At 42.4% G+C, this 22,060-nt stretch overlaps 1 protein-coding gene across 5 annotated transcripts; it reads right to left on the bottom strand.

Moving 5' to 3' along the window:
- Positions 1 to 485: 485 nt before the first annotated feature.
- On the bottom strand, positions 486 to 21,437 carry kctd17 (potassium channel tetramerization domain containing 17). 5 transcript variants are annotated; one of them, XM_053413287.1, is made up of 7 exons: positions 21,087 to 21,437; positions 11,591 to 11,699; positions 11,280 to 11,371; positions 9,958 to 10,104; positions 8,831 to 8,956; positions 8,260 to 8,395; positions 486 to 5,890 (listed from the first exon to the last, which is right to left on the bottom strand). In XM_053413287.1, exons 1-6 carry the CDS (start codon positions 21,435 to 21,437, stop codon positions 8,300 to 8,302), a joined length of 921 nt encoding a protein of 306 aa, XP_053269262.1. In that variant the 3' UTR covers positions 486 to 5,890; positions 8,260 to 8,299. The 5 variants fall into 5 exon arrangements, with proteins under 5 accessions (XP_053269262.1, XP_053269263.1, XP_053269265.1 ...); XM_053413288.1 differs by having other exon boundaries at positions 8,270 to 8,395; XM_053413290.1 differs by having other exon boundaries at positions 10,006 to 10,104.
- Positions 21,438 to 22,060: the final 623 nt, after the last annotated feature.

The raw sequence follows: 22,060 nt of genomic DNA, 5'->3' as shown, positions 1-22,060 counted from the left end.
CGTGTAGATGATGGATTATTCCTATTTTTGCATAAACTATATAAATTTAAAAACCTTTAATAATCCATATCTGTGTATTTGTTAAAACTCTCAGTGCCTCTATGTTTTTTCCCCCTAAGATCATTAGAATTTTTGAAGAATCTCTTAAAGACTTTAAGAACCTGCACCTTGGATGTAGCAAAGTACATTCACTTTGTATTTCTACTTAAATAGATATATTTTCAATTTACTCCACTGGCTATATCATGAAATAGCTGTACTCTCCACTCGTCATATTTATAATTCATTGTGTTACATGTTCATTCTAAAGATGATTCGGCTGCTCATGTCAACAACTGTGTTAAACTGAGGAAACAACTGCAGTACTACTGGAGCTTTGTTATTCTATGGTAAGTACTAGATACTCGTGTACAATAACTTGTGAGCTAATGCTGGATGGTGGTGATGTCTGCCCCCCCCCCAAAAAAAACATGATTTTCAAATGGTTATTTCAAACCAAAGAACAAAGTTTTTATTTTTGTAGAACAGCGACATTCATATACAATAAGTAAAAAAAGGGAGAAAAAAAATGAAATAGTCACATTGATGAAGATGTGTTTTGTTCACACAGTGTTTGTTGAAGCAGTTTTATCCGAGGCCTTTAATTCATGTCGCATTGTTTTTTTGCATTCAAATATGACATCAGGTGAACATCAGAAAAAGAACTCCAGCATCAGATAAAGATGTTTGTTTTTTTTGGAAAGAGTAATAAAAGAGCACTGTTGTTTAGACTTTTACACATCAAATACCATGTGAAAACACACTATAGTACATCAGAAGCCCTCCAAAGAATAGTGTCCATGTGGATCAATTCAGCGTGAATCCAGTAAACCGTACTAGGTTTATAAAACTGACCTAATGCTAATACATTTGTACTTTGAAAGGAAAACTCTAAACTATTTTTGGGTTGGCATCTGTTCAACAGCATTTATGTGAACTAAAATCTAACAAATTCAGCAAAAATCTGATAGACTTTTCTTTTGTAACTATTGAAGATCAGGTCAGTGAAACATAAGAAAATAACCCACCCGCAGATGACATCAACCCCCAACCCCACTAAAAAAAATTCAAGCCCAAGTTATTTTCACTTTGTAGCATTAAAAAAACCTCAAGAATAAATAAGACAACACAAAATGTACAAAAAAGGCATGACGTTTTATACAAAACAGCTAAAACCGTCTACACGAGCTGCTTCAAACAGCGTTACCTCAAACATCGGGTTTTTGTCCCCTGTCTTTATTTAAGAGCTGGTCGTTTCCGTGTGGGAGCAGGATTTAGTGATTTCATATTTTATAACGCTTTAACTCAAAACCCTGCACGTGCAGTCAGATAGCCCCTGCGTGTGCTTCTTTTCAAATCGTGTGATTGTCGCTTGAACAGATTATACAAGCGCTCATGCTGCTTTTGTGTGTTTCACCTTCATGGAGCAGGAGTCTGGCAGGAGCTGTACACTCAAGTATCTCGCCTCTATTGTTGACTTTTTTTAATTAACTACAAAATTGATATCTGAATCGATGGAAAGAGACAGGGCTGCATTTATTTTGTTTAATAAGTGCAAGCCACAGTGTTCCCATACCCTAAAAATCTGCTGGACTTCTTCCCCATGAAGGTGTTGTGTTTGCTTCACGCACACCCAAAGGTTTAACCCTTACCACAGGAAGCTGAGGTAACAAGGCAGTGGAGTGCGGGAGTGTTATAGTAAAGTTAACACACCCACATTGATTTGTCATCACTACACTTGGCATTCTATGGGTTGGGGAAATTGGACTTGTTGCACAAAAGAAAGCTGGAGTTCAGGAAATCAGTTTTGAGTGCAAGCGAAGGGTTTTGAGTGACAGCATTACAAAATCTGAACGTGAAATCAATAGGTCCTGCTCTCAAACTGAAAGAACACGCTTCTTGAATACTGACAGGAAATAAAAACATAAAACATCCCAGTGCATGTTCAGTTAGTGTATCACCTTTATCTCTGCTTGAACAACTCCTGAAAAAATACAATTGTCATGTGCTGAATGAAATGTACAAATTCAAACAAGGAACAAACCTGGAATAGACTCTTAGGGAGGTGGTCAAAAGACTAGTTTTTTGACTGAAATATTAAAACAGCCGATTTAAAAATTGCATGTGGTGATGCCTACGTTGAATGTGACACAACAGTCTTTAGACACGCCCAGTTTATCTGTTTGACCTCAAGGCACCGAATGATCCAAGTTGGAAAAAAGCTGAAAACAAGGAACAAAGCTCTGTCTCTTTCAGTCGTCTCCCTCCTTCTACCGCTTTGTTGTGATTATCGTAAGCATGATGAGTAACTGAATCTTCACTATTCTTACATTTACTGTATTCACCTAATCCAACTAATAAGGTATTGCAAGGATCCTAAAGGTCCATACATCTGTTTCTATGCTATAAACAGACAAGACACTTTACCTTATCACACACACATATTATTGTATTTGCGCATGTTTTTTTTCAGATTCAATTATCAAAATGTTACTAAAAAAAGTTACAACTACGATCAAAATTTTCGATTGTCTCACACTCTAACTGCTTATCGCCCCGGGTGTATTTGTGTGTTTCCTGCATGTCGTGGGTCAGTCGGTATTACACAGGAACTATACAGCAAAGGGGGGGCGACACGAGGTGCAGCCGGTAAACGCTCTATGTGGTCGTAGAAAATATCTCTCTGGTGGTGACCAACCTCAAGGAGTGGGGGCCAAGGAGCAAACCACGTCGGGATAACGTTCGCGAAAAAGGAAATTCAAGCAGCACTATGTAACTTTAACTGAGCCACAGCGCCCTCTGCAGCCCCACGTAATGAATTTGTTTCAGTGTAATGGTAAATGGTTTTGTATTTATATAGCGCTTGTCTAGTCTTGATGACCACTCAAAGCGCTTTACAGTACAGTTTTAGATTCACCCATTCAGACACACATTCATACAGTGCATCTATTCGCAGCACTTTGTTATTCTATGGGGGGGCCATTCGGGGTTCAGCATCTTGCCCAAGGACACTTCGGCATGCAGATGGGTCAGACTGGAGATCGAACCGCCGGCCTTCAGGTTGGAGGACGACCACTCTACCCCTTAGCCACAGCTGCCGGGGTAAAGATGGACGCCATGACAGCTCCCAAAGTGAAGCCAATGTCTCGATGGTCAGCTGATGGCTGGCTGCATTATAGGTAAACAATGCTGCCTCGATATTAGTGGATGGGACATGTACCAAATTTAAAAGTCTAAAATATTTTTTGGGTTTTCAATGACTTCTCTTCAGTATTACTCTTGAACTCGCTGGGACTGATTCTGACAATTTAAGCTGTGACTATCGGTCAGTTCCACACTTCTAACAGGAGAACGTATCCACTCACCATAGAGCAAGAACAGAGGTTCAGGTTTAGGACTGGGAAGGAAAGAGGAAACGTTCTCACCATCCCAAACCTGTGAACCAGCTGCTATTTGATGGCATAAAAGCATCCTGGTGTTGCCCTTGTCAACAAATGAAACTGTAAATCAGTAGATGAGGTTGAGGGTGCTGTCTTATTCTAGTCATTCATTATCATACATGACAGGATGTTTGGAAAGCTGTTGACCATCGTATCTAGACAGCTGTTGGGGAGTTTAGCTGATTTGGCAAGTATAGCTAACTTTTAGAACGTCTACTTGGCTAACCAGATAACTGCATGGACATCCTGCCCCATTTCCATGGTAGCATTGGTTCTACAATGATTTGGTTAAATAGTGTATTTACTAGGGCTGTCAAGAAAAAACATCTGATTAATTGATATGCTTTGTACTTAATTAATCTAAAATAATCGCACATGTCAGTATTTGCTGAGTTAAGCAGTGTATGGAATAATAAATATACAAAATGTAAACGTAAGGTTATGTGCTGTTGTTGTGCTTTGTGTTTAATTTGGTCTTTCTTTGCAAAAATCTCATCTACGTGAACTGCTTTGGCCTTTTTTCTGTGCTTTGTTTTTTCCAACATGAGACCATCAATTGAGTCCTCGTCTGAACTGTCCTCGTCAGACATTTGTGACTGGAAGGAATTTAATGATCTTTTCTACTGGGGGGGGGGGGGAATCGATAGTTTGTCACCAGTCGAGAGCAAGAGCACCGACGGACCAGACACAGGAAGATGACATCACAACAGCATCACAGAGTGAGTCTGATTTAAGTAATCTTTTTGATGTATTATTTTTCTATAATTAGATTAAAATGTAGATTTGTTTTTTTGACAACCCTAGTATTTACACAGTAATATCTACTGATAAAACAGATTTTTAAAGTCAGACTTTCTGACATCCAACAGCTACACTTCCAGATTGCTGTCAAATCCTCATGGGAGGAGAATTTGCAGAGCGACATCCTCAAATGAATTCTCTTGCACTTGGTGTATTTGAAGTCATTAGAGCTGTCAGGAGCTACGTGCAGGGGACTCAATGTAGTGCAGTTCCTACAGTTTGCCAGCAGAGATCGTTTAAGTCACGAGTTATCCGACCATCTATTTTAAACCACACACCTGCACTGAGCTGATAGTGGGATTTAAGTGCTGCTCTTTATCCTAACAACCACAGACAGAGGACACTTGACTCCCCTGACGCACCCTCTACTCCTCTCTCTGTTCGAGCCTTTCCTGACGCACGCCAACAGCTCTCTGTCTGCTGGGGCTGAAAGCTGGCTGTGGATCACGGCCAGGGCGGTAGACTGAGACAACACTGCTGTTGAGCGTGCACCGTGCACGTGGTGATGCAGGTATGTGTCAGGAAGCTGGTACGGGTGAAATGTAGAGCGGTGTGTGTGTGCTCCGTATCCGTGCCCTGTTGGACTCTCTCTGCCAATCAAACCCACATAAACTAAGCTAACAGTATTTACAGCAGGATCAAATTAGTGTTAACCAATGCTCACAGCACAAAACTAAACCTGAAAGCAAACTGAAGGTGTGCTGACTTGCATACGGAGGCCACCTCTCAGTAATACTTCTTTTAGACCAACATTTACTTTGGGAAACCGAGGCGCTCTCTCACCTCGCTGTCTTGTCAAATTAACGTGTTCACCCGGGTGTCATGTTTCAATCACTGCCAATTGGAGCCGGAGCTTATTCAAACCCGTGTCTACTGCAGGAAAATGGGCTTAAGACTCAAAGAGGTAGAGAGACAAGCTTTGTATGCAGTGCACTCTGTCAAGATCTCGTGCCTCGTGCAATCAAACGAGAAGACAGCAGGGATAAGGGCCAACGTTGTTGTCGATGTGATGTAAACAAAAACGTGATGTCCGGAGCGGAATTTAAAAGTGACCCCTCAGCTAACGCTCTGGACATTTATTTTTTTTGTGGGTAGAGAATCTCCTGCTGTATTGTTCATTTGTGAAAGGCGAACTCCGGAGTGCGTGCGCACCCAGTTCTGCAGACGTCCTCTGGAGTCCATGTCTGAAAACAAAACGGATGCATTCTGATCTATTTGCAACCTCCAATGTCGGCTGGATCGCGGTGATGCGGCAACCGCTCCTCGCTGCAAACCCAATCAGGATCAAGGTGATCTTAGTTAAGCACCATGGTTCAGTCTGCTTTCATCTGGATCTTTGGTTATAATTTACTAAGCTCCACTACTTAGCAATATAACATCTGCACACATGATTTATTTTTTTAACAATAAAATCTCACTAAATTTTTTTTTGGTAATCTGTAATTCTGTCAGCCAACTGATAAAAACGCTACAACTCAGTTTTTGATGACGGCCCGTTGACGCGACACACAACACACGACATAATGTACAGAAAGTTGTAATGAGCCTCCGAGGAAAATAAGTAAAGTTCTCGAGATATTTTACATCCGTGACCCGTGGATCTGGAAAAGCTGTGAAATGACAGAAGAGAGAGAGACATTAGGAAGTGCAGATTCTCAATCTAAAACAAAAAAGAAACACATTATATCATCTAACTCTGGCTGTGATGGTGATAATAGGGATGGAAATGGTGACGGAATATGATTGGACTGATGTGTATGGCTGCAATGGCTGGGAACATAAACACAAACATTCACAGCCATGATGTGGCCCCTTATTGCTTGTGTTAAAGTGTGTGTGTGTGTGTGTGTGTGTGTGTGTGGCCCTTTGACATTCCCTTGATTTGATATGTCCTATTCAGTCTAAGTGTGTGTCTTTTGTGTGTTGTGTTTGTGTGTGTATGTGACTTTCCACTTGGACTGTATATACAGCATGTACACAGACAGGGACATCTAACACTACTGCGGCACCAAAAGGTCGGGGATATTTCATGTCACAGCACCGGTAATGAGAGGCCATAGAGACGCAGCGCTCAATCAATATCTCTAAAGATGTGCCAGGGACTGTTGGACCAGACTGAGCATGTGCACGAATACAAACGTTCAATATACAAGCTGCTGCTGGTCTTTATGACCGCACAGAAGAGGGAGGTTTTTAATTTACTGTTCAAATAGCAAAGATTCGTGATGCGAGCCAACTATTGATTCGGAGATTTTATCTCGGTAAAACTTTGATCAGCCGAGGGACACGTCTGCTTTAACAGAAAGGACGATTGCAGAGAAGCTGCTTGTGTTTGTTTTTTTGTGGGTTGTGCAGTTTTTAAAGTTCAATTTAAGGCTTTTTCGGACCACATTGAATGAAATTAAAGATTATGATAAATCAGCAGATATGAAGGAAGTCCGAGAATTACTTGAACTTCCCCAATTGAAGAAAAGTCAAAGTAGAGCTGAGAAGAGAATAACCCTCAAAACGCCACGTTATCTCACAAACCATAGGCAGACCACATCCATAGTCTTTCCTGCAGCCAAGGCCAAGTGTACTACTATAAATTCTGATTACTGTGTTTGTAGTGTTAAACAAACGTTTTATGTTATAACAAGGCGGTGAATATCCCTTGTACGTTTGAGGTGCTTCTGCTCTAATTTAATGATAACTTGTCAACCACCAGCAGATGTGAAGGACCACCAGGGACTATAAAAGTAAATCAGACGCATTTAGGACTTTTTAAGGCTTTAAATTCAGATTATTCAACGTTTTTATACTTTTGAAAACCCTGCAGAAACACTGATAAACTACATTAATTATTTGTCGACAGCATCAGACCAGCAGGGTTTTTTGCTTAAAGCAGCATTAATTTATGTCATCAGTAGGGCCGTTGATTCACAATTCTTATGCTCCATATGATAACTTCATTTGAAAACCTCTCGACATTAACTATAAAATACTGTCAGGAGGCTTTATAGAGTAAAAATATCATGAGAATTCAAGCCTACACCTCTGCCTGTGTAGGCAGTGCACTGCAGCTCAGTGTTTGTAGTTTCCCTGCAGTGGCTTGTGTGACTGGAATATAATTCAGGTAGTCAATAATAAAAACAATCTTCCATGTTGATGCTGATAAAGATGAAGAGGTCGTTCAATAACTCTGTTAATAGAAACCCCTGAAGCCCTTCCATGAATCTCCTCATAGAACATTTCTAGTCTTGCATTGGCCAGTCAAATTCCATGGTATATAAATTCCATTATGGATCTACTAATTCCAGAAAACCCTGTCTGACTGTATTTGGAAATCAATTTCTTGAAAACTCTTCATCTTATTGGCTTTGCACATAGCATGTGTATCGTTGAGGGCCTGAGGAGGTGCAGTGTCGAAATTGGTGCAATGTGGACATATATATATATAAATTAATTTAATAAACAGATGACCATCATCTACTTAAGTCGATAACAACAATGGCACGTACACAAGAATGACAATGACAACTGATTCTTTAGTTCGTGGTTCTGCGTTCTGAGTCGAGCTTCAGCGAAAGGCTATTTGTGCAGCAGCAGTGGTTCTGGTTCTGTGGATTGAGTCCTGCAGTCTGTCTTTACTTGCTGCGGCTCAGTTACCACCACAGGTCACTGTTACAGTTTAAGAGAGAAAGCATCACCACAGGCTAAGAAAACCGCCCAATCCAAACAGGCAGGTTTAGAACTAGCACTGCATACGTTTTAAGAAACATGGGATAGTGTTTATTTTTCTGTATTTGGAAAATAACATTTCCCATGAGTCACAAAGCAAATGTGAGCTGCAGAAAATCTTTTGGCAACAGAGGGACAGCTTAGAGGTCATACTCAGTACTGTGCCATGAAACACCCCGGATCTATGTACACATCACACACACACACACTAAAATCTACCAGGTCTACTGACTAGCACATCTATCGGACAGTTCCTCACCCAATCCCACCTCTCTTTGGAACAAAGCAACATGACTCCCTCATTCTCTAAGCCACTCATTTGGTGTGGTTTCTCTCCCTCCCTCCTCCTCCTCCTCCTCATCCTTCGCTGCTTCCTCCTCCTGCAGCTCCGCCGGCTTCATTCCGCATGAAGGACGGAGGGGAGAACACACAAAAAAAAGGAACAAGACAAAAAAACGACAAAAAAATGAACACGCTAATGAGTGTCAGTGAGTGGACAGTGAGAAGCTGATATATATCTATATATCCATACAAAAGTGAGAATATTGATTGATAGTGTGAGAGACAGAGGGGAGGACAAAGTGAGAGGTCGATAATAGCAGGAAAGAGTTGTGTGAATGATGGAGTGATTGTGTTCGTGAATGACATTTGGAGGGGGTGACATTTGGAGCTTTCAGTGGAGAGTGTGGGATCAAAGCACACTCACATCCATGGACACACAGCTTGTTCCTGTAGCAAGACTGAGAACATAAATGTGTGTGTGTGTGTGTGTGTGTGTGTGTGTGTGTGTGTGTGTGCGCAGCCGCGCTCGTGAAGAACAGGAGCTCTACCTTCGTTTTGTGGCTCTGCTCTGTCCCCAGTCCAGACCCAGGCGTGTGAAGCTCCTTGGACACGACACACAGGAACTCGGCTTGGTCTTCTGTTCCGTAGCTGTACGACGAGCCGATGTTCACCATCTAGAAAAGGAGCGAGACACCGATAGAGAAAGATATGCAGAGGAGAGGGGGGACAGAGAGACGGGGACAGAGTGAGTCTCGGGGAGAATTAAGCGATTACAGCAGAGAAAACAGAAGACAGAGAGAGAGAGAGAGAGAGAGAGAGAGAGAGAGAGAGAGAGAGAGAGAGAGAGAGATCCCATACTAAGGTTTTTGTGCTCATGCATGGTCGGGGTGGGGGCAAACAGCGGACAGCCTGCGGTAACACACTCCAGTGGGCTCCACAAGAAGCATGTCTTACTTGAGAGAACAGCGAAACGAGTGTGGGTCGGCCACTGCAGGAAATTGTGTGCGCATCAAAGCTGTGCAGCATGCAGTGGAGCAGGGTGCTAAAGCAGCGGGTAAGACAGAGGGTGAAGGGGTGGGGCTGGGTTGTCTGAATGTGATTCTTTGGCTAGAGTGTGAACAGGTTAATTATCACTGCCCAAGAGGCTGCTAATGAATGAAAATCTCTCACAGTGCCATCACCTTAAAAGACAATTACGCCGACCTAAACATGTCTGTTAAGATCTTTACAACTGTGGCTCATAGCTGGTTGGCCTGTTTCCACACTTAATCTCGTTATAAGGATTTTCTGAATGAAGGAAATTAATGGTAAATTTGCTGTTTTTATAAAAGTGGGTGGTTACTGTCATTATAGATTTCTAAATCACTTGCTGCTACTATTTTTAAACAGGATTATACCATTGCAGGTGATGGACACTATCTGGCTGGGTAAAAAGCCATTTGCAGTCCAGCATCTTTCGGAGTCTAAGAACCTTTAAGACTCACTGAGACCATGTGTAATTAATGTGGACTTCCTAAATGAAAGTGCTACTTAAGGTCAATAAATCGAGATTTAAATAATAAATCTTCTTAAGCCTAGAGGCCCTGAACTCATTTAGAAGTGCAAATAGCGGTGCTCAGGTCGGGGCCAAGGGGATCAAGATTAAAGGGTCAGCAGCAGCGTGAGTCCAACCCACAGTCCAGAGCAGTCCGGTGCGGGGCTTTCTGCAGGTGCGCACGCTGACCTGCTCAAACTTCCAGCCGTCCGACATCGTGGAGACCATCTGGGTCAGCTCCTCCTCCTGACACTGCAACACCCGATAGACGTGCTTGGGGGGCACCTGCTGGGGAATGAGAGAGGATCCAAGATGAGGATGCATACCAGGGGTGTTGATTCAAAAAAGGACCAAAAAATAACAAATTTCTTATATCACTTTACTACATTTGGCTGAGGGGTTAATACAATTCAGGTCAACTCATCCAGGAGGCGCCAACACACCATATCAAGCAAATACAGTATATGTTACATGACAACATGCGTCAAAACACGGAGGGGATGAACCTTTGCACAAGCTTTGGCTCCAGGCCTAATGAGAGCAAGTCAAGTAAAGTACAGTAGAACAGTAGATGTGTAGAAAGACGTGGGACTGAGTGCAACCGTCCTGATAAAATAAAATAAAAGGAGAGTGAACCCTGATGTACAGCCAGGCTCTTCAGAGAAGCAGGGAAGAGAGAAATCACTGACAAAGAAGAGTGACCAAAGGGCATTGCACTTACACTGTGCACGTACGTGCATGCGTGTGTGTGTTTGTGCGTGTGCTTGTACACTTTTGCTGGTCCTCACTGATTCGAATGGCGGTTTTGAGAGATGAGACATGCTTTTAGAGTTAGGGTTAGAATTAGGTGTAGGTTCAGGTTAGGGTTAGGGGCTGGGGAATCCATTATGACAATGAGTGTCTCAAAGATGACAGTGTTTGTGTGAATTATGTTTGCTTATCCAGGCGAAGACCATCGAATGTAGTGTTAATAAAGTTGGACAGTGTGCCATCCTGCACATTTAGACAATAGTGGCGTGGCATTTTACTCCATTTTTGTGGCATCAAATAATTAATCAAAACCAAACTTACCATAAAAAATTACAATTGAGCAAACATCAGTGTGATGAGAAGTACCTAAAATTACTACTTTGAGAACTTTTACTTATTAGTTTGACTCATGTCTCATCCACAAAAGAGGAGATTCATGAGCTATCGTGCAGCCGGCCACCAGGGAGCGATCAACATTCTTTGGCTCCACTTAGCAGGAGCCGTAATGTTCAGAATTGTAAGATGACATCTAATAAGGTTGAAGAATATTAATACAGTTGTGTTAAACTGTACATCTTAACAGTAATGCGAACATGATGCACTATATTTGTTTACTTTCATTTAAACAAGAATATCCTAGTCAGAGCAGACAGTGCAGAGTGAAGCAGCAAACTCCTCCATTATGAAAACACTTGGACTTGCTCTCCACATACCTGCGTGGCTTTGGAGTCTCTCTCCAGGATCCTCTCCTTGATCAATTTGATCAGGGGTGTGATGTTGTAAAACTCAGCCTCCTCCAGGACACCTTGTGACAGAAGAAACACACAAGTCAGCTGCTGCGTGCAGAGTTTAGCTCCGACGTTTCCAACGCTCTGTTAGGCCTTCCCTAACATCTAAACTAATCTTTATATATATAATGTATATGTTCAGATTAACTAAACTAGAAACATTTGAAACCTAAACCATCATCTCTTGGCATTTGCAGCCACAGAGTACTTTCAGAGTGAAGTTAAATCAGTGAGACCTTCTTCAGCCAGCTCCTTGTTGTAGACCAGTTTGCCGTGCCGCAAGTAGTTGAGGATGGGACCGAAGTAGGTGGGGTCTCTGTCAATCACATAGGCCCCCGACTCATCCTGTTACAGAGGAGAAATCAGAGAGACAGAGAGAAGACAACATTGACCGTTACCGTATAATCAAATCATTTAGAGCATGTAATTACTGCACTAACCCTCTTTATTATTGGGTTTTTACTTTTAAAGAGTTTTATTGGCCGGAACCATGGTGATATTAAATGCAGTATTATTCTAGTCATGTATGTTATTAATAACTTTTTAGTTTTGCATTATTCGTGTATGTTAACAGGTATTTCTGAAATATGAAGGCGACTACCTTTCTTCTCTTCTTTTATTCCTCAAGCAATGAACCCCTTTTGTAATATATTGACTATTTTTAGACATGAAACGTCACTGGCTCCAGAAAGAAAACATCCTGGTTGGCTATTTTGGTCTAAAGAATGCAGAATTGGCTGCCCACGCCGGATGTAAGTAAGATCCACTGTTTGTCTTCAAAATAAAAGTCCCCCGTAGAGTGGAGGTTTTGTTGGGGTCAGAAAATGTCATCTTCATAATGAAATAGTACATTTCAATTTAAACAGGCGTACAGACTGGTGGTAGTCAAAATATAGACATTTGTTGACAACTTTGGTTATTCAGTGGTGGGTGTGCTTCTCTCCCACCTCAAGGGAGCTTCTGCCAAGCCTGCTTGGCTGTTATGTCATGACCATTACCCCTCCAACATACTGTACACACACACTGACACACCCACACACATCGACACACACACACACACACACACACACACACACACACACACACACACATTCTGTTCATCCTCGTGATGATTGCTTGAAGCAGAGTCTGCTTTTAGAGCTGGATTCACAAAAGAACAGCTGCTGGATAAATCTAAACAAAACCATGCAGGCTTTTATGAGATTATGGATATAGATGGCGAAAAAGGAGGAATTGTTGGAAATTAAATGAAAAATGAACATTGGCTGTATCTACTCATGATATCTCATCAACACATGGTTCAGTAGAGCTGTCTAGACTTTAGTGCATGTAGTTTTTGTCGTGTTTTATCGGCTCCGGCTCTGATTGGCAGGATGTCTGAGTTTTCAGTGCGTTTGTGAGGTCAAACACAACGGGCAAAAAAAATACAGAAAGGCAAACTGCTCTACAGGCAATGGGAAATGAGTCAATCGCAAAAAAAATTGTATACCTGCTAATTTTGGTGTAAAAGAGGTATGTAAGACACCGGGTAATGAAAGTTTGAAAAAAGGGTGCATGATTCTTAAGTGACCAAGTTAAGCGCCAATTATTTCCTACTGACACAAGTTGCTGCCAGGAATCCCTTTGTCTGTAACACTTCAAGTCCAGCCAATGTGAGCTTCAGACAAGGTGTTCCCAATGGGAGACTTGAGCTGAAGACACCTAAAACCCAGGGTGAACCGGTTCAGATCGTGAGGCACTTTGAGAAATAGAGTAGAGGAGGAAGGACAAACAAGCCCAAAGATAAAGGGACCTGAAGGCCAGCAGCAAATAACCTAGTGTTAGAAATGGAGGGCAGACACACTTGTACAGCTCTGGATGAGGAGGATGGAGAGACGGGATGTGAGGGGCCATAAGCAGCTTGGATAGACAAAGTACAGTGTGTGTTTGTATGTCAGCATTTTAAAATCACTATGATTTAAATGTGGAAGAGCTGTGACTGTAGCATAGAGCATAGATGCGCACGCACCCACACACACACACTCACACACAGACAGACACACACTCACACAGAGCTGCAGAGGAGGAGACAGATGCCTCAGCGACGTGACTTGACAGTGTGGGCATGACAATACTGGGAGAAAGCTTCCCCAGTGTGTCAGAGAGGTATCTCTCTCTTACACACACACACACACACACACACACACACACACACACACACACACACACACACACACACACACACACACACACACACACACACACACACACACACACACACACACACACACACACACACACACACACACACAGTAGTTATTCATTGTGACAGGCCCATTAGCAGCTGTAGAACATTGACTTTAAAATAATCCATTTGATGAGCTTAATCCCCAGCAGCAGTGTCTGCAACATTCTTGGTTGCAAACTTCTTCCGGTCACCCTCTGCTCTTGTGCTTGTCTTTTTGGCTTCTCTGACCAACAACAACATAATCATAACCAGCATACATGCTAGAGAACAAAACCAGCTTGTTGTGCAGGCTTTCTGATGTCATCATCTAACCTCTTTGTCTTGGGAAAGTACCCCTCAGATGTATTTATATTTACCAAAGCAAATTCCATTCAGCGCTTGTTGTACCCATAGACTATTTATAAAGATGGACGATATTACTCTCCAAAATTGAAGCAAAATCAACATGATCCTATGTAGTTCTTATTGCAACAATGTATGATTGAGTGCTAATTTTATAGAAAGTTGGGTTTTAATAAGTTATTTTATGTTATAAAACTGGGGGGAAACACACTCCTGCTGAGACCTTATAATGACAAGAAAAACCCATACGCTTCATTTTCGGGAGAGAGTGGAGAAGCGTCGTCTATTTTTATAGCCAGCCTATGGTTGTGAAAGTTCACTGAACATTTATTCTGCTTGCAGTTCAATATTCCATCCCTGGAAGCCTTAATGTGAGATTACAACATTAATCACCACTGAACCAGTAAAGAGATTTTGGAGTTTAAGAGATCTTTTCTATTCAGTGTGTATCCTTAGTGGCTTCTTAGATACACTTTTAATTTACCAAGAGGACAGGAAAAACTAGTTGGTGAGTTAATGGTTTACGGAACATTTCCCTGCAGTGGTAAAGGAAGTACAACCACCAGTCAATAGCTAATAACCATCACCAATAACCAAACAAAGCCTTCATTAATAGTGTCAACATTAGAGCCGACAGAGAAAAACATAACAATTGCAAAAGTGTTTAGTCCGTATTATTTTGTGCACTTTTTTTAACGTAGCTTGATTAGACCAGTTCCATTACTGTGCAACTTTGAACTTCTGCAGCTTAATTTGGGAATGATTTACCACATGACGGACAGATTCAAGAGGAACTAGGGCAGTTGTTCAATATTCTGCTTGAGTCAACATGGCAACTACTCATTAATCTCATCAAATCAATATTCATCAATCAATCTGGGCTTGGATTTTGCTTACTGTAAAATGATGCCCAGTCAACCTTGGAAAATGCAATTTCATTTCCTTTGTCAATGATTTGTCAATGAGAGCATCTGATTGTCCTTGAACTTGATACTACAAATTTTACATTAGGGAAAGACACTTTCCTCAAACAGACAATATGACTGACGTCAACAAAAGCCAAAATAGCTCTGCAAGAATAATTTTCCAATATTTAATCAAAATAACTTCTATAAACAATGATTTATAACATTATATCCGTGTTGTGTGACTATTACACATGCATGCATTGTGATGTAGATGCAGCGATTATTTACACACGTACACATATATGTAATTCTCCGCTAAAAGGGGGCGGGAGCTGGGAGAAAACTCTGGACAAGAGTGTGATTTCTAATTAGGGACCAGCCTCATTTATCATTCCATGCAGCACAGATGGTCGGGTGAACCAACGACTTGTCAGTGTCGGTGACATTTTGTGATGTAGGAGGCATCCTGTGGCGCTGCACTGAGAAACACATTGGGTGATATGTGTCTCTGCTGCTCGGTGGGTGGAGGGAACAGCTCAGTGGATTTAAAAGAACTACACAGGGGCCTCTTTATAAAGTGTGGTGCTTGGACAGTGCCTTTGAAATAGATTTGAGAGGTTGTAAGGACGCTTTCACACAACCTTGTTTGGTCCATTTCAGATTTTTCAGTTTAGGTGTGAAAAGGTGCCAACAGACCATGGTCTGGACCAACTGACCATGATTTAGTCCGACCTAAAGAGGTGATCTTGGTCCTGATCAAACTAAACTATGTTTTGGTTTGTTAGGGTTAGGGTCAGTGTTGACCTCATGTTAAGTAGTGAGCCTGGAGTGGGTGATGCTGGTAGTAATACCATAATGATATTACAGTTACAATGAAATTAACCAGCTCATTCATTTTCTCCATTGAAGCGGAAAAGCTACCACCCACTTAACTGACAACACGCTGCTGTCACACACATGGCCATCTACAAACCAGTCAGGGTCAAGTTTAGGTAGACGCAGCCCTTGTGAGTTATGACGACAGGACGCACATACTCTATGCTTTTAACAAAGTAATTAGTGCTCCCCCTGAAATGCAATGTGAAACCAAAATTGATTGGCTCAAAGTGTTTTATTGAGTGTGTGTATGTGTGTATCTTTGATTATTTGATTATGTAACTCTTTATTTAAACCCAGAGGATCCAGGAGGGTGGGGAGGGAAGATAAGAGAGGGGACAGGGGGTTTTGGTTTGCGAAATTACTCGATATGCTTCCTGTAACATGCCGAGCTGCAAAAACCCAATTTACATATCTTTGTCCAGAGGGAAATTCTCCAATGTTTATTTAAATAGGCACAATCTCTTGGCAACCAAATTTATACACAAGTAAAGTTGATCTTTACGACTCACTGTAACTTCCTCTGTCCTGATTAATTAAGAACTGCAAAATGGTTAAGGGATTATAAATGTCAACATTTTCTTTTTACTGAGAAAGGATTATGTCATCCCCAGATTCCAATTAAATACCTAAAACAATTATTTGGCCCAAAAAGTAATTCAAAGCTGCCTGATGGCGACAAAGAGGCAAGTCCACACAACTCAGCGCATCTTTTCAATACTCCCAGTCCCTGCCAACGCCTCATATTCGACATAGCACTCAGAAGTCCAGACATGTTGGTGGAATTCAGACTGAGTTTTAAAGCAAAAAGAAAATAAACAAAAATCGTTCACGTGACCAGAACTCTAGAACATTCAAAAGCTGCCTGTACAATTCTTTTGATGTTTCATATTAATCCAATATTCACAAATCTGTGATGATACGATCATGTGGTTGTCGGCCACAATCAACCGCCCTGCTAATCCTGTTCGGCTAACATCATCTAAGTATCAAAGCCGAATGTTAGCTACAGCCCTGGGTTTGGTTCAGTGAGGGGGCAGGGCAGCCGGGGTGCAAGTAATCTCATTAAACAGTCATACACAGCCAGACAGTCTGTGTTGTGTGTTGTGTGTGTGTGTGTGTGTGTGTGTGTGTGTGTGTGTGTGTGTGTGTGTGTGTGTGTGTGCGTGTGCGTGCGTGCGTGTGTGTGTGTGTGTGTAAAATAGCCCAGAACCCCTGAGCAGAGACACGCTAACCCCAGCAGATCAGAGGGGGGGACTCCAACGTGGATAAACTCAGCTTCTCTCCTGAGTGAAGGAAGATAGCACACAGGTTGAACTCCCATATCCAGCTTCAGATCCCAGTGTCCTCAACAGGAAGACTGTGATGGATGCGTTCAACCTGGTGTCTGCTGGCTAACACAGTGTTCTAACATAATGGAAAACCTTTTGAAGTCACGTCTTTTTCCAGGTCAAATTTAAGGGCAGGATTTTGCGTGGGTGTTCATTTTATTGTTCCTGATATCAATAAGGAACATTGCCATATTTCAATGGGGAGTGTTTCCTAATGACTTTTTTAGCAGGTCTGGTCTAGAATATTCCACTCATATTCATGTTAACATGATACAGAGCATAGTCGGATTATGACTAAGTGGTCCACTAAGTCAAACTCCAAGGTTCTAACGCAACAGTTTTGATAATATTGCCATTGCAATGTTTGAGCTGATCCAAAAACGTCCAAAGACTTTCCATTAAAACATATAGCAAAACTATGGTTCCACTCACCTAAAAAATTTGACTAATTTGTAGAACCAGCTAACTTGTATACATGTTTACATAATGCGTCTAAGGTCAGAATACAAATGTTGGAATTCTAAATATGACTTTATTCAGATTAAGGTAATCAGATTATGCTGTGTAACATGGAACTGGGTATTCAGATTGTTGTCTTAATCAGGTTATATTGGAATATTGGTGTCCATATGAATGTGTCAAATTTTTCTTTCATAAAAGTGTTTATTGTTTCCTCTGCGAAGGAGGTTATGTGTTCCTCTGCATTTGCAGTTAGTTAGCAGCATGATACAAAAACTACTGGGTGGATTAGCATGGAACTTGGTGAAGGGATGTGCTATGGGTCAGGACAGAGCCCATTCGATTTTGGTGCAGATCCTGATCAGGGCACAGATCCAGGCTATGTTTTTTTCAACATTGCAAGATTTTTGACTTTTTCATTTATTTCCCAGAGAATAATTCATGGATCTTATTTCTTTTAAAAACAGGCGTATCTAGGAAAGTTAAGGGAACTGTTGGGCCTTGGTGGCAGTCAGCGCTCTACTGAGGGGTTTTCTAGTTTTCTACGAGTTTAGTGGAGGTGGAATCTGTGATGAAACACTGATCTGCTCTTGTAGCACTATTTGATGTGTCTATAGTCAGCTGATGAAATGACATGGTTGACCTTAAGCCTCCTGTATCGGTCGTTCTGAAACACTAATTTGAATGCGTTTACAAGACTGTTACTTGGAAGTGAGAGGATGTTACGTCTGTGTTGCCTTTTGAAGAATTTTACATTCACGGATGACAGATTCCTTTTCCTGGTTAGCTGCGAACCCAATCTGTCGTGTCATTCATGCTCATGTGCACTCCCAGCTGTTTCACTCAGTGGGTGTCATTGATTCAAAGAAAAAAGCTTTGCATTCATCATGAGGCTTCTGACGGCAAAGCGCTGAATAAAAAGAAAAAAAATCACTTTTCTCCTGGAATCATTCTTCTGACGTGGTGATCAGCACCACGTTGATTAAACTACATTTTTGCCTTCAGGCGATTTACATAAATCTGACGACCTCAGCGCCATTAATAATGTTGCTCTGTAAAATCCTTAATCTTTCAGCAATCAGTGTTTAATACTCGACTGTGAAAATCTCAATCCCTGTAAAAAAAAACCACAAAGGAATTTTTTCTTGTGTCAGCGGTGAGGGAGTTTAATTACATAACTGCACGGAAAACAGAGGCGAGCTCAGCCTCAGATGATACACACCTCAAGGATTCATTTTTATAACCTGAATCATTTTGAAAGTTTCTCTATATATCGTGCCATCTGTTAATGTATGAATATGGATTCTGCCAACTGTTTGAGGTGCCTGACAAAAATATCAGAGATTCGAGAGTTTGTGATAAAGAGAATAAATTAAAGGTGCAGATGGGAAAAGGAGTGAGTCTTCTGCCGAGGGCGATGACAACGATGGAAAGAGCCGCGAGGAAGGAGCAGCAGAAGGGACGAGATGTAGGTGTGTGTTTGAGTACGTGTGTGAGAGATTCAGCGTGTGACTGTGTGTCTTCAGGCATCACAGAGGGAGCTACTCTCAGGTCGCGGCTGAAGGTCACATGGGAGTTTTCTTTCCACAGGAGCCGGGGCGGTGCGGCAGGGGAACAGTCATCGCTGTGGTCGAGCAAAAAAAAAACTCCAAACTCTGATTTTGGAGGTTATTTGGGGTTTTTGTCACATCACATCAGCTGAGGTTTCTTTTCTGGAAGCCATGGTCATGTGACACTGGTGACACTGTTGGAATCCCTAGAAGATGAACACCCCGATGCCAGACCTTCTGCTATCAGGGTGTATTAGACGAGCATATGTAATGCTGCATATCGATAAGTAGGAGATTTGTACGGCAATAATGATTTTTGTAAATATGTGTTTTGTCTGGTACATTGTTTACATGAAAAATATATACATTGTTGTGATGTTTGGTAATTATATCCGTTAAGGTCTGTAACTGACGAGTCACTTCGATGTTGATCCGGTCAATAATATGACAGCTAACGGTGAGAAAGCCCTGGTGACATCATGAAACATCTTATTTAGTCCAAGAAAAAGTAAAATACCTAAAGCTATTTAGTTGAGAAGAAAGAAGAACACATTCAGAAATCATTCACAGCTGAAAAGCAGAACAACTGATTTCTTTCTACCAATTTTGCTTCAGAGGGAAATTGAATTGATAATAATTATTTGGGTTAACTTTTTCAATGGATTAAATAGTGGTTGCAGCTTAAAATTATATTGATCATCGTAAAACAACTTGGTTATAGACAAACTATATAGTGACACAATCTTTAAAAGAGCCGAGGAGTTTTTCAGCACATAAACGAACAGATCGTGATATCGTGAGAGGCTCCGATAAATCGGTCTGGCTCAAATTTAAATATCTCAGGAGTTTCCATGTGCACTCGGAGTTTAAGGCACCCACCATGTGAACTTGCCTACATACAGTATTTATGATCAAACTTGTAATCCGTATGATCCCGTCCTGACATGTAGCTGAGAGGTTTTCACTCAACAGCAACTAAACTTCCACTTACAGCAGAGTCCCAGCTGCAAGGAGGACCCCCCCCCCCTTTTCTCTCTGCCGCACGCAAGCAGCACAATAGAATCTCTGCATCATTTATGAGTCCTGCCATCCATTTACAGTGTGTTCAGTCGGCATGTGACTGGGAGACACATTATACTGTCTCTCTCTCGCTCTCTCTCTATATGCCAGCTGTACAGCAGCTACTGACTGTGCAGTTCCCTGCAGAGGAGGAGGCACGTGTTCATCCATCTGACTCGAGCTGAATTCACACCACACAAATGATGCTGAGACGCACAGAGCGCGCGCGCGCGAGAGAGAGAGAGAGAGAGAGAGAGAGAGAGAGAGAGAGAGAGAGAGAGACTCACACTGAACATACAATACAATCAGCTGGTCAGTATACAACTCGACATGGCTGCCCTGGGGCTGAAAGTATCCTCATACTGGGCAGTGGTTTTGGACTGCTGCAGTTAACAGGTTACACAGTGCTATAGTTTTCTGTGATCCCGCAGAGGATAAACACACCAAATCCACTGTGGTTTCAAGATTCAGACCGAGATGAGCTTCACCTCATGTCAGGACCTGCACACATATCACAGCCAAAGCATCCAACCAGTTTCAGGCAAATCCAGCTTTCAAACCCGAGAGAGAGACAGGATGGAGAGATAGTTCACAGGGATCCCACACATGTAGGTGACACTACATGTATGACAGCGTCACAACACACGGAGAACACACCAGAGTCCGGGTCGTTGACCACAGGGACGCACCAGAGAGCCACTGCTGTCATGATACAGAGATGTTACTGTGGTGCAATATGAACAGATCAGTCCAGATTCACATGACCTTCAGTAAGACCAGCACCAGCCATGTTGAAGAAATTAAATTATAGAAATGCCTTTTAATCAGAGGACCAGCAGGTGCTGGTGAACTTTGGGTTAGACTGAAGGAGAAAATATAAAAAAGTTTACAATCCAGTCAGAGCATCCCAGACTCCCACTGATCGTGAACTACCGCTCGTTGTTTCTCGGGATGGTGCAGGGACCAGGAATCGGACTCACCGTGTCTGAGTGCAGGTCCTGCTGCTGGCACAGCCGGTACAGGAACGAGGTCTGCTCCTTGAGGAGGGTCTGCCGCGTCGTGAGGAACACGGTGCCGCCGACGTTCAGCCGGACCCACTTCCCGTTGCTCCCCCCGGTGGGGTTGATGACCGAGCCGTTGCCGATGCTCTGCGACGCGGTCCCGGGTTCGGTCTCGCCCGCGGGGCTCTCTGTCGCCTCGCTGTCTTTGTTGTTGTTGTTATTGTTGTTGTTGTTGCCGTTGCCGTTGCTGCGGTGGCCGCGGCAGTCGGGGAGCGTGGACAGGGCGGCGACGTCCGCCGGTTCCCGCGGCTCGGCCGCCGTCGTTGCCATCGGGGGATGAGACTGCTGGGAGTCGAGCTGGAGACGAGTGAGGGGCGACGGTCCGCAGCTGCTTCGGCCTTTTCTCCGCGCAGCGCCACGGACAAGCTCCGCCCCCCACCCCCCCTACGCCCGCACACACTCACACATCCTCCGCGTCAAGCTGCAGGGAGTGAGATGTAACAGCCGAGAAGAACCTTCAAAATAAAACCTAGAGCCGAGTCTGAATCAGTTAGATAAAAAATGTCAGGTTCAGAACTTCACAGGGGGCCCATGGGCAGGCACGTGTACAGACATTTTTGGGGGGCAGGTGCTCAAACAAAAACAAAGTGAGAGCCGCGGAGCATGTCGGGGGCGAAATTCTCACAAGAACTCAAATAAATGCCCGTCAGATATCAAAACATATTTGGGGGAAATTGATGACAGAGAAAGTAATTTTTATTCTTAAATATTGATGAATGAAAAAAAAAATTGGGAATGGGGAATTGGAAAGTATGAGATGCTTATTTGATCATTTATATAATATATAATATATCACTTATAGCCTGATTAAACAATGGGTCAGTGTTTTGCAATTCTATTTTAAGTCATGATTTTGTATTGAATCATGTAAACTGCTGGGCTCTAGAAATGAT

This window comes from Pleuronectes platessa, chromosome 21 (genome assembly GCF_947347685.1).
Source record: "Pleuronectes platessa chromosome 21, fPlePla1.1, whole genome shotgun sequence".
NCBI lineage: Eukaryota > Metazoa > Chordata > Actinopteri > Pleuronectiformes > Pleuronectidae > Pleuronectes > Pleuronectes platessa.
The sequence above is the reverse complement of the archived record's forward strand: the minus strand, read 5'-3'. Positions and strand labels throughout refer to the sequence as shown.